Source organism: Nipponia nippon, unplaced genomic scaffold (assembly GCF_047370975.1).
Source record: "Nipponia nippon isolate SJK-2023a ecotype South Korea unplaced genomic scaffold, ASM4737097v1 scaffold_1, whole genome shotgun sequence".
In the NCBI taxonomy this organism is placed as follows: Eukaryota; Metazoa; Chordata; class Aves; order Pelecaniformes; family Threskiornithidae; genus Nipponia; species Nipponia nippon.
The window spans coordinates 167,507,860-167,522,402 of NW_028262290.1; the positions used below are offsets into that span (position 1 = coordinate 167,507,860).

The 14,543-nt window shown below is 64.0% G+C and overlaps 1 protein-coding gene across 3 annotated transcripts; it reads right to left on the reverse strand.

Annotated features, from left to right (window-relative positions):
- Positions 1–81: 81 nt before the first annotated feature.
- On the reverse strand, positions 82–14,528 carry FASTK (Fas activated serine/threonine kinase). 3 transcript variants are annotated; one of them, XR_015698944.1, is made up of 11 exons: positions 14,372–14,528; positions 13,192–13,810; positions 10,820–11,290; positions 10,072–10,220; positions 9,622–9,838; positions 9,264–9,423; positions 8,538–8,629; positions 7,488–8,124; positions 7,007–7,121; positions 2,326–2,734; positions 571–2,230 (listed from the first exon to the last, which is right to left on the reverse strand). XR_015698944.1 is itself a non-coding variant. In XM_087732909.1 (10 exons), the coding sequence occupies exons 2-10, from the start codon at positions 13,763–13,765 to the stop codon at positions 477–479; spliced, it is 2,502 nt and encodes an 833-aa protein (XP_087589035.1). In that variant the 5' UTR covers positions 13,766–13,810; positions 14,372–14,528; the 3' UTR covers positions 82–476. The 3 variants fall into 3 exon arrangements, 2 of the variants coding, with proteins under 2 accessions (XP_087589035.1, XP_087589044.1); XM_087732909.1 differs by lacking the exons at positions 571–2,230; positions 2,326–2,734 and adding an exon at positions 82–563; XM_087732918.1 differs by having other exon boundaries at positions 571–2,734.
- Positions 14,529–14,543: the final 15 nt, after the last annotated feature.

Below are 14,543 nucleotides of genomic sequence, written 5' to 3' on the forward strand. Positions count from 1 at the left end.
GGGGAGCAGCCCCCTGTGCAAACAGCCGTGGCCCTGCCCGCTGCGGGGTCTGCCGCAGCCCCCCAGCGCCCCCGCGGGTGGGGGCCAGGCCCAGCCCCCCCCAGCAGCGGTGTTGGGGGCACAGGGACCCCCCCCCGGTGCCGCTGGAGGCCAGGCCAGGCCCCCCTGCAGCAACCCCTGCAGACAGGGCTGGGGGGCGAGGGGCGGCGAGGGGCCTCCCCCCAGCAGCACAGACCCACGCACTCCCCTACGCCCCCGTCAAGTCGCACCCCTTCCCCCCGCTAACGGCAATAAATATCTCACGCTACCCCAGCCCCACATCCAGGAGCAGGTGCCCACGGCCCGGCCCCACGCCCCCCGGGACAGGGGGCAGCCCCGTCTCCCACCCCCAGGGGAAAGGGGCTGGCAGCACCCGCCTGCGCCCGCCCCGCTCTGCCCGCTCCCCACCCGGGGCCCGGGACTCGGGCGGCCGTCCCTCAGAAGCACAGCTCCCTCAGCTTCTGCCGCAGGTAGTGCTTGGCCTCCTCGATGCCACTCACCTTCTCCAGCTCCGTGTAGGGCAGCTGAAAGGGGACGGGGAGAAGGGGTCAGAGCAGCTCCACCAGCAGCACCAGCCCCCGCCCGAGGCTGCCCGGGACAGCCATCCACGGCCCCGCACTCGGGACCCTTCCCGGGGCAAGGAGGACAGTCCTCTTCCTTCCAAGGGGAGGGAGGCCAGGGCAGGAGCAGACAAGTCCCAGCTCGGCCTCCCACCGACCCTGGGGCAGAGGAGGCCTGTCCTGCTCCAGCTCAGCCCCGGGCAAGGGGCTGCCTCCCAGGGGAGCGCCGGTCCCCGCCGGCTCTGCCCTCCCAGCGCTTCCCCCTGAACATGGCTGCCCGCGCCGGCACCTGCCCCCGCCGCCGGAGAGCACTCGCCGGCAGCCCCGTCCCCGATCCCCGCCGCGGCCGGGGCCCAGCAGCCACGAGGCGCAGGCGCGGGGAGGACATGCAGGGCCAGGGGTGCTCGCGAGCCTCACCCCAGCCTTCAACCCGTCGCCAGCTACCAGGGAGGGAGGAAGAGCAAAACCCCGCCGCCCTCCCGCCACGCAGGGTCCGCTGCCTGATGAGGGGAAGGTGGTTTCCCAGTGAGGGAGAGGAAGGATGGAGGCTGCACAGCCCCACAGAGGTCCGGCCGCGCTCCCGGCCTCCCTCGAACAAGAAGCAGGACAGGAGACCAAGGCGCAGTGGTAGGAGAGGGCAGGGCGGCGGGGCCTTGGCTCAGCAGGCTGCAGGGGGACGTCAGCCCTGCCCGGGAGGAGCAGGGGAAGACGCCGACCCCGCGCTCCGGCTCAGCCGCTGCAGGCTCTCTCCCGCGACGGGATGGTCTGGAACCGCTGCCGGGAGCGGGCACCACGTGGAAGAGCCGCAGCAGCTGGCAGCCTCCCACCAGAAGAAAGGGCTGCGGAAGCGAGCCAAGCCCAGAAAGCAGCTTCTTCCCCAACACATCATTTTAACCACAGTCTGCTAAGGACAGAAGGCACCGGGACTGACAGAAACGGAAACACCCCCCCTTCGCCCAGGGAACCGGCCCGGGCTGCCGTGGGGGAGCAGAGACCCCACGGGAAAGCTGAACTGGATGTCGGTCTGTGGAGCCGGGAGCGCGCCCCGCCCCTGAGCCGCAAATACAAGCTGGAGCTAAACGTATCGCCGAAGGGCCACGAGCCCTGGGCCACCCCGACCACGAGCCAGACATGCCCACAGGGGTGGGAGCCAACGCAGCCCGGGCCCTGTCCCTCCCCTTGGGGACAGCCCAGCAGCACTGTTTAAAAGAGCCCGGTCTCTAAAACCGCCCGCCCGTTCACAGCCGAAGGCTCTCCCGCCCCAGGCGTGTCACCCCGTAGCGACAGCCCCTGCCCCAGCCTGCAGCGGGATCCGCAGGGACAAGAAAGGAGGCTCCAGCTACCACCAGTGTTCCCTCCACATCAGCATTGGGGACCGGGGGCCAAAACTTGCTGGGGTGGCTGGAAGCTCTGCTGGTCCAACATCCCAGGAGGCAGCACCAGTGCTCACGGAGCAGGAGCGTAAGCTCCTAGGGGTAACCGTGACCCATGCTTCAGCCCTGTCTGGCAGCACAGGAGAGGGCTAAAGGCATTACACTGCGGCACGAGGACCTGTGCGTGCGCCCCGACTGCAGTCAGACCCTTGCTGCGATTTGCTACTCGGGCGCTAGAGGAGTCCTGCCCCGTCCCTCCTGGGGAAAAGGAAGCACAAGAGAAGTTCTCTTTCGGGTTGGAGAACCTGCAAGAGAGGCAGGGACATGGGGCTAGGGAGTTCTTGGCCACGAACCTCATTTCCAGGCCTTGGGGCTGAGCAGACGAGCTCTGCACCTGGAGAGAGGTGGCTCTAGCGACCTTGGTGCACCTCAGCCTGCTCTGAGAGACCGTGCCTGGGACACGGCAGGGGGCAAGCGTCCCCCTCCGTGGGGAAGCGACATGCCGCTCGGCTCCGCGCTGCTAGTCTGGCCCTCCGCCGTCCCCAGACACCAGGAGACCCGAGCCCTGGAGGGGCTGGAGCGGGGCCGGAGCCCGGCCTCTGGAGCAGCTGGTGTGGGGCCAGGTCTGCAGGAGAGCTGTTGGTCAGGAACCGCTCCGTGCGTGGCAAGGGGGTGCTCTACTCTGCCAGAAGCATCCAGGGCTGCTTGGAGAGGCCATTGCCATCCCTCAGGAGTTGCAGATCACAACACAGAGGAGTTTGCCTGCAAAGGAGGAAGCTGTTTCTCATCAGCTTGTTGAGAAACAGGGCTGATAGCAGGCAGTGTGAAGGGACAGAGTGGGAAAACGTGGCACAGATCACACAGGGACTCTGTGGTAAGGCTAGATCCTGACATCGGTGCTCCATGGAGTCCAGGACCCGTTTGTGACCACCACGGATGAGCAAGTGGGATGGGAAACACAGACAAACTGCACGCTGCCCCCAGGAGAGAGAAGAGGCTGCGGACAGGCACAGTTCTCCGACAGTCCCACACAGGCCGGGGGGAAGGCTACTAACCTTGCCTGGGGAGAAGGAACCAAGTCCTCTGGCTGCAGTGGGTCTGAATCAAAGGTTTCTGGCAGTTCTGGTATGGAGCCACCTCCTTCCACTGCTGCACGCTCCCTTCCTCACTGCCCAGCTCTGCGGGGCCTGCCGCCCCAGCAGGCTTGCCCTTCCGACACCGCGGAAGGATCGACAGCCAGAAAGCTCCTTCAACCAAACCGGCTGGAAGCAAGTAGTGCCAGAGCCAGGCCAGAGTCTGAGGGAACATCAAATCTGGCCACTATTCAGGGCAGGATCCTGGGAAGGAAGGAGCGTGTCCTTGCCTAGAAAGTTCCGAGGGAAAAGAGCTGGCTGTCAACAAAGGGTCAGGACCACCAGGGAAGAACACCTACCCTGGAAAGGGCTGAGACCCAGAGTATCTGTGGGCAGAGAAGAGGGTCTGAGGTAGGTGACCCTGCAACAGCACTCCCACCGCCTGCCAGAAGGGTGGAAGCAACACGCAGGTCCGGCCGGAGGATGGAGGCGAGGAAGGGTCCGGGTACAAGACCTGGCGACGTCCCTTGCAGCCACCGCGGGCAGCCCCTGCTCGCTGCGCCACAGAAGGAGCAGGCTCTCTTGGAAGGAAGCCCTGTTCAGAGGCACTGAGACAAATCCATGCCTGCCGCTGCTACCAGATCAAGGGCATCCGAGGAGGAGCACGGCCCTGGCACAGTCACACGGACATACCCAGACAGCTTAGCAGCGTGCCAGACACGACAGGCAGTCCAGCACCAATCGAGCAGACGCACAGCAATGCAACAGCCAACAAGCGGGGGCCTTAAATTAAATATAAGGAGGGCTGAACTGCCAGGCTCAAAGAGCTGCAGAGGCACGATGTCCAGCTGGACCAAGTCAGCAGCGGCATACCCCAGGAGTCAGTACGGGGGCCAACACCAGTTCGTATCCTCATTAGGGACCTGGACAACGGGACCGGGCGCTCCCTCAGCGAGGCTGCAGGCAGGACAAACCGGGGAGGAGCGGCTGACACACCAGATGGTTGTGCTGCCATTCAGAAGGGCCTCAACAGGCTGGAGAAACGGCCCCCAGGCAGGGAAAGGCCAAGTGCTGAGTCTAGGGAGGAATAACCCCGCACACCAGGACAGGCTGGGGCCAACCACCCGGAAAGAGGCTTTGCAGAAAAGGGACTAAGGGTCCCAATGGACAAGTTGAACACCAGCCAGCGAAGGCGGCCAAGAGCATCCCGGGATGCATCAGGAAGAGCACCGCGAGCAGTTTGAGGGAGCCGATCCTCCTCCGCTACTCAGCACTGGTGAGACACACGCGGAGCGTCCAGCGCTGGGCTCCCCAGAACCAGGCATGGACACACAGGAGTGGGTCCAGTGCAGGGCCACAGGGATGATACGTGAGAAGAGGCGGACAGAGATGGAGAAGAAAAGGATCGGGGCATCTTATCTACATGTACAAATACCCGACGGGAGGCTGTGAAGACGACAGAGTCAGACTCTTAGCAGTACCCAGTGACAGAGCACGAGGCAGTGGCACAAACCTAAAAGACAGGAAATCCCATTTAAACTTAAGAAAAAGCCCCACACCCCAAAAAGAAGAAAAACTTCTTACTGTGAGGGTAAAGCAGCACTGGCCTTGAGCCTGGAACAGGTCACCCAGAAAGCAACCTATCTCCGAGACATTCAAAACTCGACGGGACGTGGTACTGAGCAACCTGCTCTAGTTGAGCTGGGGTTGGACTGGACGATCACCAGAGGCCCCTGCCAACCTCAGCTACTCTGTAAAGGTGTCAGAAGAAGAGGAAATAAACCTCAAACGAGAGGAGCAAGAACAACCGAGCTGTGAAGCAGCTTCAACTAAGGAAAAAGCTGAACTGCCTGGGGTTCTTCATCTTCGAGGGGTGGCCAAAGGGAAGCGGCCTCTGGAAGCACCAGCACGGAAGGTGGTAACCGCAGAGCTGCTCTTCACTCCCTCGCGGTACCAGACCTGGCAGCACCATGTCGGCTGACCAGGCAGCAAGTTTAAAACAAACAGAGCTTGTTGCAGGTAGTACTGCCTGGAGCTTGTTGGCACCAGACATGGCAGATGTGGAAGAAAGAACAGGCTCAAAGAGGAAGAAAACGCTCACGGAGAAGAGGTCTGTCAGGGCGATCAAACACAGCTGTCCAGACACACCCTCTGGTGCAGGAATCCTTGGACTACCCATGGTCCGCTTCCAACTCGTTTTCTAACGATCTGCCGCTGTTTGCCGCTGGAGAGGGAACAGAGGGGAGGGGACCAGAGCGCCTGTTCTCACACACCCACAGGGAGCCAACCGCACCGGCAGCTGCACGACGATCCGGCACGCTGAGCGGAGGGGAAGAGCTCCCGCAGCCTCGGTCGCGCCTAACCGGGCACTGCGGACAGAGCACCTGACCCGATGCACACGGGGAACAGGAGCACACTCTTGCTTGCCTGCACCCCTGCCCATTCTGCCTCGCTCCTCAGAGACCCCGCTGGGCTGCTGGCCAGCAGCCTCAGCCTCCTGCAGCAGCCCCGACCCGCAGCAGGGGCACAGACCCGAGCGGTAACGGTTACCACAGCCCGTTTGAGATGGGGCACGGACCCCGCCGCTGGGCCAAGGGCAGGGCGAGCACAGTCCCTGGCCGCCGCAGGCGTGCTGGGCACAGGGCAGGCAGGCAGCGGCAGCCCTCGGCTCTTGGACGCGGTGGCACAAAACTCAGAGCGCAGGCAGCTGTGACAAGCGCCCTCCTCAGCCGAGGGCATCCCCGAGCCCAGACACGCAGCGAGAGCCTGCGGCACCGGGCGGTGAGCGCTGGGGAGCCCTCCTCCGCGCGACAAAGCTGCTCAGCCCCCTTGCTGCCTGGGGACACGGCCGGCCCTGGGCAGCCCGTCCTGAGCTCCAGCACAAGGGAGATGCAGGGTGCGCTGCACAGGAGAGCCGGTCCTGCTCCGCTGCTCTGCGATTCAGGATCTCCAAGGAAATACCACAACTCGAGTCACAGGACTGCCAAAGCTATGCATAAACAAAGGGCTTCTGAACTATGTACGTTGCAAATTATGAAATTAAGAGGAGCTTCGTGTTGGCACGCTGTGCCGTCAGCAGCGGGGGAGGTAAGAAGCTTTAAGAAATCGTTATGGGACTGCTTGGTAGATCTGACTGTAATTCAGGTGACCTCTGAAGTGGAGAAGTAAACAGGGATAAGAGGCCTGCATTTCTGAGTTGTTTTCCTCAGAAAGATCTATCCTCAAGCTAAAAATCACCCCACGTAGTCTTGTAGAAGCTGCACACCTTAAAACAACATCTGAAATTTCCAAACCGAGACAGTCGTGAAGGCAGCGGTGAAGCCTCGAGGGCTTCTCTGTTCACAGCTCTCGCCACAGACCGGCCAGAGGCTGCAACCAAAGAGGCCAGGGCTCCGAAACAGCCATCGAAGAGGGGTTCACCTCACCCCGCCTCCACCCACAGCGGCAAGAGGCACGCAGCAGAACCGACAGCCGGGATGATAGCACAGGGCATCAGGCCAAGCCACGGCTCCCCTCGATTTCCACCCCGAGGCCCCACAGCCAACACTGGCAGTGCCGAGGTGCCTGCCCGCCCAGGCTGAGCCGCTGCCCCCTCTGCCCTCCCCACCTAGCACGCGGGTCGGGTCTCAGCTCCCACCCTGTGCGATGGGACTCCTGCAGGACCAGCGGACACAGGAGGGGCCGTCCCCTCTCCCGTGCTTTCCACCAGGACACTGGGGCTGCTATCACCTGCCAGCTGCATGGAAAAACTCTTGGGGCGGGGTGGGGAGGGCAAAAAGCAGCCATGAGGATGAGTCACTGCTTCCTCTCACAAGCACCAAGCGTGGAAGGACGGCTCCCATCGGGAATGTTTACAGTGGGGATGCCAGCTCTCCAGCCTGCAGCCCATCTCGCTGCCCGGCCACGGGCGGGTTCTGCCCAGGGGGAGGAGGGGAAGGGAAGGGAGCAGCCCCCCGCTTACCTGAACCAGACAGTAGCCCAGCAGTCGCAAGTGCCTGTCCCTCATGGCTCGCGAGCCCACCAGTATGTCGGAGTTCTGGCAGTAATGCCATTTGTCATTGACCGACAGCACCACCCTGCAGAGGACAGAGCCGGGGAGGAGGGCAGTGTTACCCCGCGCCGCAGACCCCACAGGCGGGGCCGGCAGCGGCGTCGCCCGTGCCTGGTCCCCAGAACAGCGGCAGGTGAAGGGCAGCACCCTCCGCGCCCAGCTGGTGGCAGGGGCAGCCGTACCCAGGCTGGGACGTGCTGCACCCTGGGGCCTGCGGAGACCCGTCCGCACCGCACAGCCTGCGCGGCTGCTGGGCACCCGACAGCGCAGGGCAGGAGGGGGCCGCGGCTGACTGCCAGGGAGGGCAGGAGCTGAAGCCGGTGCCGGCGGGGGCCCGGGGCGGCTGTCCTGCCCGAAGGGAGTGGGAACATGGACCGGCCCTGCTCGGTACCTCTGAATGTCTTCAGCTCCCTGCGGCCCATCGCCTGGCCCTCGCTTGGGGCTGGGCCGGCACGGAGAGGGCGGAGGGCAGGCGTCCTCGCTGGTGGGTGGGCTCCTTTCCTCCGGTTCCTCCTGGGCCTGCTCCCCCTGGAAGCAGTTGTGATCGTGCCCAGGGCAACCGGCCGTAGCCTCCTCCTCCTCCTCCAGAATCTTGCCGATGGGGAACTGGAAGAGGGTGGCTGCGGAGGTGCCCCTGGGCGAGCAGTCGGGGGTGCCAGCCGGCTGCGCGGAGAGGCACTCGGAAGGGCTGCTTAACGTGGAGCTGCCCTGGCTCTCCAGGGAAGACTCTTTGCTCAGGCCGCAGTAATAGTCCGAGGGGGGCTGGTAGCAGGGGCCCCCCGGGGCGGGGCAAAGCGTGGGTAGGAACCGCCCGGCCAGGTTGCTCTCCCGGGAGCCCGGGGGGCTGCTTGGTGTCTCTGGAGCAAATGGAGCAAAGTCCTGCAAGTCCGAGGTGAGGGCCAGGACGCTCGAGCGCAAGGAAATGGCGGCAGGGGATGTTGTAGTGTGAGCAGAGGGAGCCTTGGAAGCCGCAGGGACACGGGAGAGAGGCAGCACGGTGCCCGAGCGGTTAATCCACAGCAGGAAGTCTGCAGAGAGAGAACACAGATCAGCACCAGGCCTCGAGACCCCGCTACTGATGGGACATGGGCTCGGGGACACCACGTGGCCCAGGGTGGGAGATGCTGTGCCAGCCAGCCCAGCAGACGGGAGCGCAGAGGGGGATCCCCCCGCTGCACCGGCCCAGCTGAGCCCTCCTGCGGCAGGGGTGGCTCAGGGAGCTTCGTCCTGAAGCGCCGGGGGCAGGCAGTGTCACAGGGAAGGTGGTGACAAAGCAGCCAAGTCTAGTTCTGCCCCGAATAACCTCCCACCCTCGGGCCTCCCCCGAGCACCCAGGCAGCTGCAGGGCTGCTGCTGCCCCCCGAGCCTCCCCAGGCCCAGCTGCCAGGCCCCCTCCCCGGGACACGGCCCTGCCCCAAAGCGGGGTGCCCGGCCGGGCTACCTGTGCAGTATCCTGGGGGCAGCACCTCGTCCTGCCGATAGCACTCTTCTCCCACCAGCTGCCGCAGGGCCTCGGCCACCAGCCCCTTGTAACTGAGGGGAAAGAGAGTCATCAGAGGACGCAGCAGGGAGGACCCCCAGCCTGCCCCCTCGAGCACTGCTGACCCACGTGCTCCCTCTGAGCGCATCTGCGCAGGGACGTGGAGGCCTTTAGCTTTGCGCTCTGCTGTTCTGCGTCAAGGACGGGACACGCTTCAGCTTGTTCAGCAGAAAAGCTCCTCCCGATATCGCTACACAAACAGCATGTTCTTCTTCCCCGAAAGGGCTGTCAGGCCCTGGCCCAGGCTGCCCAGGGCAGGGGCTGAGTCCCCATCCCTGGAGGGATTTAAAAGCCGGGGAGATGTGGTGCTTGGGGACGTGGCTTAGTGGTGGCCTTGGCAGTGTTAGGTTAACAGTTGGACTCGAGGATCTTAAGGGTCTTTTCCAACCTAAATGATTCTACGATTCTATATTGCTCCTCTACAGGCGTTGGAGCTCACATACGGGCCTTTGCCCCGGCACCGTCCTCGGCTGGGATCCTCCCAGAACAAGGTCACCGACCCCGTGTCCCAAGCAACCCCGTGCTGCTTGCCTGCAAGGGTGCCCAGCACGCAGCGCTCCCAGCCGTGCTCTCCCCCGCCGGGGCAGCCCTCCCCTCCCCAGCGCGCCGCCTGCCCCCACCACTGACCTGTACTTTCTGTTGGCCTCGTCGGCCGTCAGGGCGTGCTCGAACATGAGGACGCGGTAGCGCGGGTCAAGGCGCGGGCCACTGTAATCGCGGAACTCCAGCTCCACCGCTGCGTCCAGCAGCGAGAGGTAGCGGCGCACGATCAGCGCGTAGGGGCTGCCTGTGGGGAGAGGACGGCTGGCTAGACACCGCCTGGGAGCCCCTCCTTGCCCAGCCACGCTCCTGGGGGGAATGACCGCCAGCAAGGTGGTCCTGCGCTCCCAGGGCGAGTCTGTTCGGCCCAATGCTTTCAAAATCCACCTCCGCCCCAGCCCTGAGCTTTAACGGCTGGGTTTACCCTGGAAAAGGCCCAACATACTCATAACATTGGTGATGAAGGCCGGAGAGAAGACTTGGTGCAGGACAGTCTGGGGGAAGTGGCTAAGCTGAAACATGGACATGAGGATGTTGACAGTCGCCAGGGGTGAGCTGCCAGCTTTCTGCTCCAGGATGGCCTCCAGCTTGGGGAAGAGCTCGCTGTGGTTGGATGGGCGGTAATTCATGCGGCTGAAGGGAAACACCAGCTTCTGGATCACCTGCAGGCAGGAGGAGAGGGAGTCGGGGCGGGCCAGGCAGCGGGACGAAGGACAGGTCAGGCCCAGGCCTGCCTGGAGCCAGGCAGAAACAGGCGCTCACAACCCGTAAGGCCCAGGGCACGTCCCAGTCGGCCCCCAGCCCGATGGCAGAGAAGGGACGCGGTTTCCCCCAGCACCGGGGCAGCCCCCGAGCCAGCCCCAGGCGCTCCCCGCAGACTGGGGAGGACACTCACCTTGCTGTCGAGCTGCTCCCCACGCTTCAGGAGAAAGTTTGCGATGGTATCAAGCAGCCGTGGCTCACGCAGCCGGTGCCGGGCCACGTACTTGGCAATGAGGGCCATGGTGTAGGGGGTAAGGTTCTCTGCCTTCCTGGGGAGCCATTCTGCACAGAGCAAACCACAGCGGGGTATCCGTCAGAGGGGCCTGGCTCTGTCCGAACGGCAGCTCTCCAGAAGCCACTACAGCCTGGGCAGGAAAGGCAGTGCAGGCAGGTGGGAGACAACAAGACCTGGGCAGCAGAGCCATCTCTCCTGAAACCCAGGCGGCTTCCAAAAACCATCGAGTTATGGGGCTTGTGAGAGGCTGGGGCAGATTCCTGTCCCACGCACCCAGGAGGCACAGCTGAAGCGCAGCTGGAACGTGCGCAGAATGGGGGCCCTGCTGTAGAAACCCCACCGAAACCAACCTGCTCCCAGTCTTGAGGTAAGGTAGGCTCGCAGCCCCTGGAAGGGCTAAGCTGGGAAGTCAGTGACAGAGTGGCCACAACGCAGAGCATCTCCTGCTGCAGCCTCACTGCTGCAGGCCCTGGTGCTCAACCAGGCCCCAGCTGGTGCCGTCACAAACCCAGGCGTCCTCTGGGGCCAAGGAAGGAGGCTCCAAGGCTGCCAAGCGCACGGACAGAGCCCAGCGCACCCCGCACCGGGGAAGAGGCTCACACAGTGGGCAAGGCTGGGACCCTGCCTGGGCAGACCCTGCCCTCACCTGCCATACTGCGGATGAATCGCTCTTGGCGGTTCTCGTAGAAGAGCTGAGAGCTGAAGATGGCCTCCAGGGCCTTGTTGTTTGCCTCCTGGGCGCACAGAGCCAGCATCTCGTCCAAGAGGGCCAGCTCGTGCTCCCGCATGGCACTCACTTGCCCCAGCGTGTGCCTGACGAGGCGCAGGATCTTGCGGTTGTTGATCAGCTGCTGGTCGGAGGCCGGGTGTCCCTGCAGCGCCTGCGCCCGCAGCCGGTAGTAGGAGAGGAGCAGGAAGAGGGTCTGGGGGTGCCGCTCCTTCTCCAGGTGCCGCTCCAAACTGCTGAGGCAAGACTCGACCAGGGGGTGGGGGCTGGACGGGTGGAGCCTCATCACGCTGCTGAAGACCATGGAGACGTCCTTCTGGTTGAAGCGGCCCAGGCGGCTCCGGGACTCGTCCTCCAGCACTCGCACCAGCGGCGATTCCCCAGGCAGGCCTGCGACAGGGAAGGCATTAGGGACACCCGGACCCCACCTCTCATCTTCACTAGGCGCAACCGTCCTCGTAAGCTCGGGCGCGAGACTACAGCCGGAGGGGGGCAGGTTGGCCGTGTCGGTGATCAAACCAGAGATGGGAAAGGGAAAGAGGACCGGCTTGGCAAAGCCTGGCCAGAACGTCAGTGCATCTGCACCGCAGAAAAAGTCATTTGGAGCCACTGGATTATTCCCACCCCCTCCACCAAAATGGAAGTCCTTTAGTTCATCCGCAAAAGCAAGGTTTATTCCTTAAAGTCTCAAACTTTTTAAAGATAAATAATACACCTCAAAAACTACTTAAAAAAATAAATTTTGGTTGGAAAGCAAGTAAGACATCAGCTCATTACCAAAATAAAAACTGTCCGTGTATGACAGGAATTTATCCTTCCACATTTCTAACCTTCTCCCATTTTCTAGTTTAGCTTTAGTCGTTCAAACTCGGCTCCTGGGGGAAATACTTTCTTCAACTCTGGACATATTATTCAGCCACGGAAAGACAAGGGGCCAGGCGCACAGTGCAGTTACGAGAAAAGGCAAAGGCCATCCTTCGTGTGTCAGGATTGATATTTTCAGGCAATGCATGAAGCATTACGCGCTGTATGAGGCCCTGGTAGCCCACTGGTCTCCTAAGCCAGCTGGCAAGATTTCAATTTTCAAAAGGGCTTTAAAGCAACTAAGGCAGCATGGGGTAAGTTGCTGCGTTTCATCATTAATCAAAAATCAGTCAGAAGGTGGAAAGTGAAGAATTGGTCTGAGCAGTTGCTTTGTTCCTTAAAAAGGCCTCAAAAAGGTGGCTTAGCGTTTTTATTAATGAGGGGGTAAGCGTGGTGAGCACGGAAGGGCGACTGACGGAGAACAAAGTGTGGGTCAAAACCAGAGCAGGCCGGGGGGAGCCCAGCTGAGGGGAGAGGCGCCTGGCGGCCAAGAGTTCAGTGTCAACAAACACAAGGCGCCGTGAGACAGAGGGGGGAAGAGCAGAAACTTCTTCCCTCCCCCCTTCAGCGGGATCTAGAGTTACTGCATCAACCCGTGGCGGGGACCGGGCGTCTCCGTACGCAGCTCAGCCGAGGCCTCAGCCCAGCGTGCAGCTGCGCTGGGAAAAAAAAAGCAAACACAAGGGCAGGAACCGCGCGCGTGGGACAGAGGAGCACGGGGCTGGCAGGAACCGCTGGGGCGGGGAGGGCAGGCACCTGCCGCCGCCGGCAGCCGCCAGACCCGACCCTCTTCCTCGCAGGCGGGAGAATCCATAGGGCCCTCGGGGGCCCCCGGCTCAGCGAGGGGGGAGCCCCTTGGGACACGGCCCCCTGGCCGGCCCAGCGGCTGCTGCGCAAGAACCCAAACCGGCCTGAACCTTTTCTGCCGAATATTAAACTCCCACTGACAGAGGGCTCGTGGCTCGCAAAGGGTTTAGCCGAGATCCTGTGTCCCACACTTGTTTGCTGATTTTCAGGGACTGGAACGAAACTCAAGGAGCGGTTTATCCCGATGCTGCCAGGCAGCACTGGCCACAGCTTCGGCTGCCCTTCGGGCCGGCATGCCGGGTGCTGCGGCCAGCCGAGCCCCCCCGAGCAGTCACTCTGCCTGACTCCCTCCCTGCTGTGTATCCCAAGCAGAGCCCCCTCCTTCAAAGGGCACAACTCCATCTGCCACAAAGCCACCGTCACACGTAAATCCATGCACAAACCCAGACACTGGCTCCTGTTCTGGCACGTCCTTCCCCCTTCCATGGCAGCCGGACCAGCCAGCTGTCCTTTCACCTCACAAACCCGAGCACCGTCCCGTGTCCCGCTGCCCTGCCCACCTCCCCTGCCCTCTGCCGGTCACCCCCCGCAGGCAGGTGCCGGCAGCCCGCGACACTCACCCAGCGCGGCAGCGGCGTACAGGCAGTTGACGATGCTGAAGTTATCGAACTTGGAGCAGCCGCTGATGATGGCCTGACAGAGAGTCTGAAACTCCGGCTGCTCCAGCATCTGGCCAGGCCCGCGGCTCTCCCCGTTCACCGTGGCCTGGCCCTGCTGCTGCTGCTGCTGCAAGAGCTGGCCCAGCTTGTGCAGGGCGATGGGGTAGTGGCTGGCGGACACCTTGCTGGGGTTCTGCGTGACCCACCGCAGCACCTCCCCCACGCTGCGCGAGCGCTCTATCAGACGCTTCATTGTGAAGAAGGTGTCATAACTCATCTTCTCGTGGATGAAGTTCCAGCTCTTCCTCTTGCCATGGCCTCGAGTCCTGTAGGCGTCCGGGGGGAAGGTGTGCAGCAGCCCATGGCCGTAGGGGTCCAGGGGGAGCAGCACAGCCCGCTGCTTCGCTTTGCCAGCACAGTAGCAGGTGGGATACATCCCGGCCCCGCTCCTGTCACCAGCAGCCAGGCCCTGCAGGGCTCCGGGCCGCACGCTCTCTCGGGTCAGAGCACGGAGCCATGGCAGCAGGCGCAGCATGGCGAGGGCAGGGCGGCTCGAGAGGCTTCGGAGAACCGGGAGACCCTGGGGACGAGAGCGGAGGTGAGGGGGGTGGCGAGCCCCTGCCTCCGGGAGGGCTGCAGCCAGCAAGGAACACACGGAGCCCACGCTGGGACCCCCCGCCCCCAGGGATCTGCCCAGCCCAGGGGGACCCGGCCCTCGCAGCCCTGCTCTGAGCCCCCCCGCCCACAGAGATCCCCTGGGCACCGGGCCCTCCACCCTGCACAGGCCACCGGGCCCGTGGTCCCCTGGCCCACGCAGCCCCCTCCCGGCTCGCAGATCCCCCTTGTCCCGGGCGCTCCGGCACGCACAGATCCCCTCCGGCGCCAGGACCCCCGGGCCGCCCCCATCTTCCCTCCCCCCCCCCCACCCCGCCCGGTACCGGGATCCCCGGGCCGCACTGAGCGCTCCTCCCGCGGTACCGGGATCCCCGGGCCGGGCTGGGCCGCACCGGGACCGCGACACCCGGCCCACCCAGGCCCCCGTCCCCGGGGTCCCCCATCCCCGGCCCTCCGGGCCCGGCGGCGCCCGGCCCTCGCCCCACCGCCCGTCCCGCCCGGATCCCGCCCCCCAGCCGGGCCCTACATGGCGGTCGCGGCCGCGCTGGGACCCGCCGCCGCCCCGGCCGCTCAGCGCCGCCCGGACGCCGCGTCCGCCATCTTCCCGGCAGCCCCCGCAGGGCCAAGGGAGGCCGCGGCCCCGCCCCCCGCGCGGCCCCCACTTCCGGAGGCGGGGCCCCGCCAGCGTGCGTAGCAGC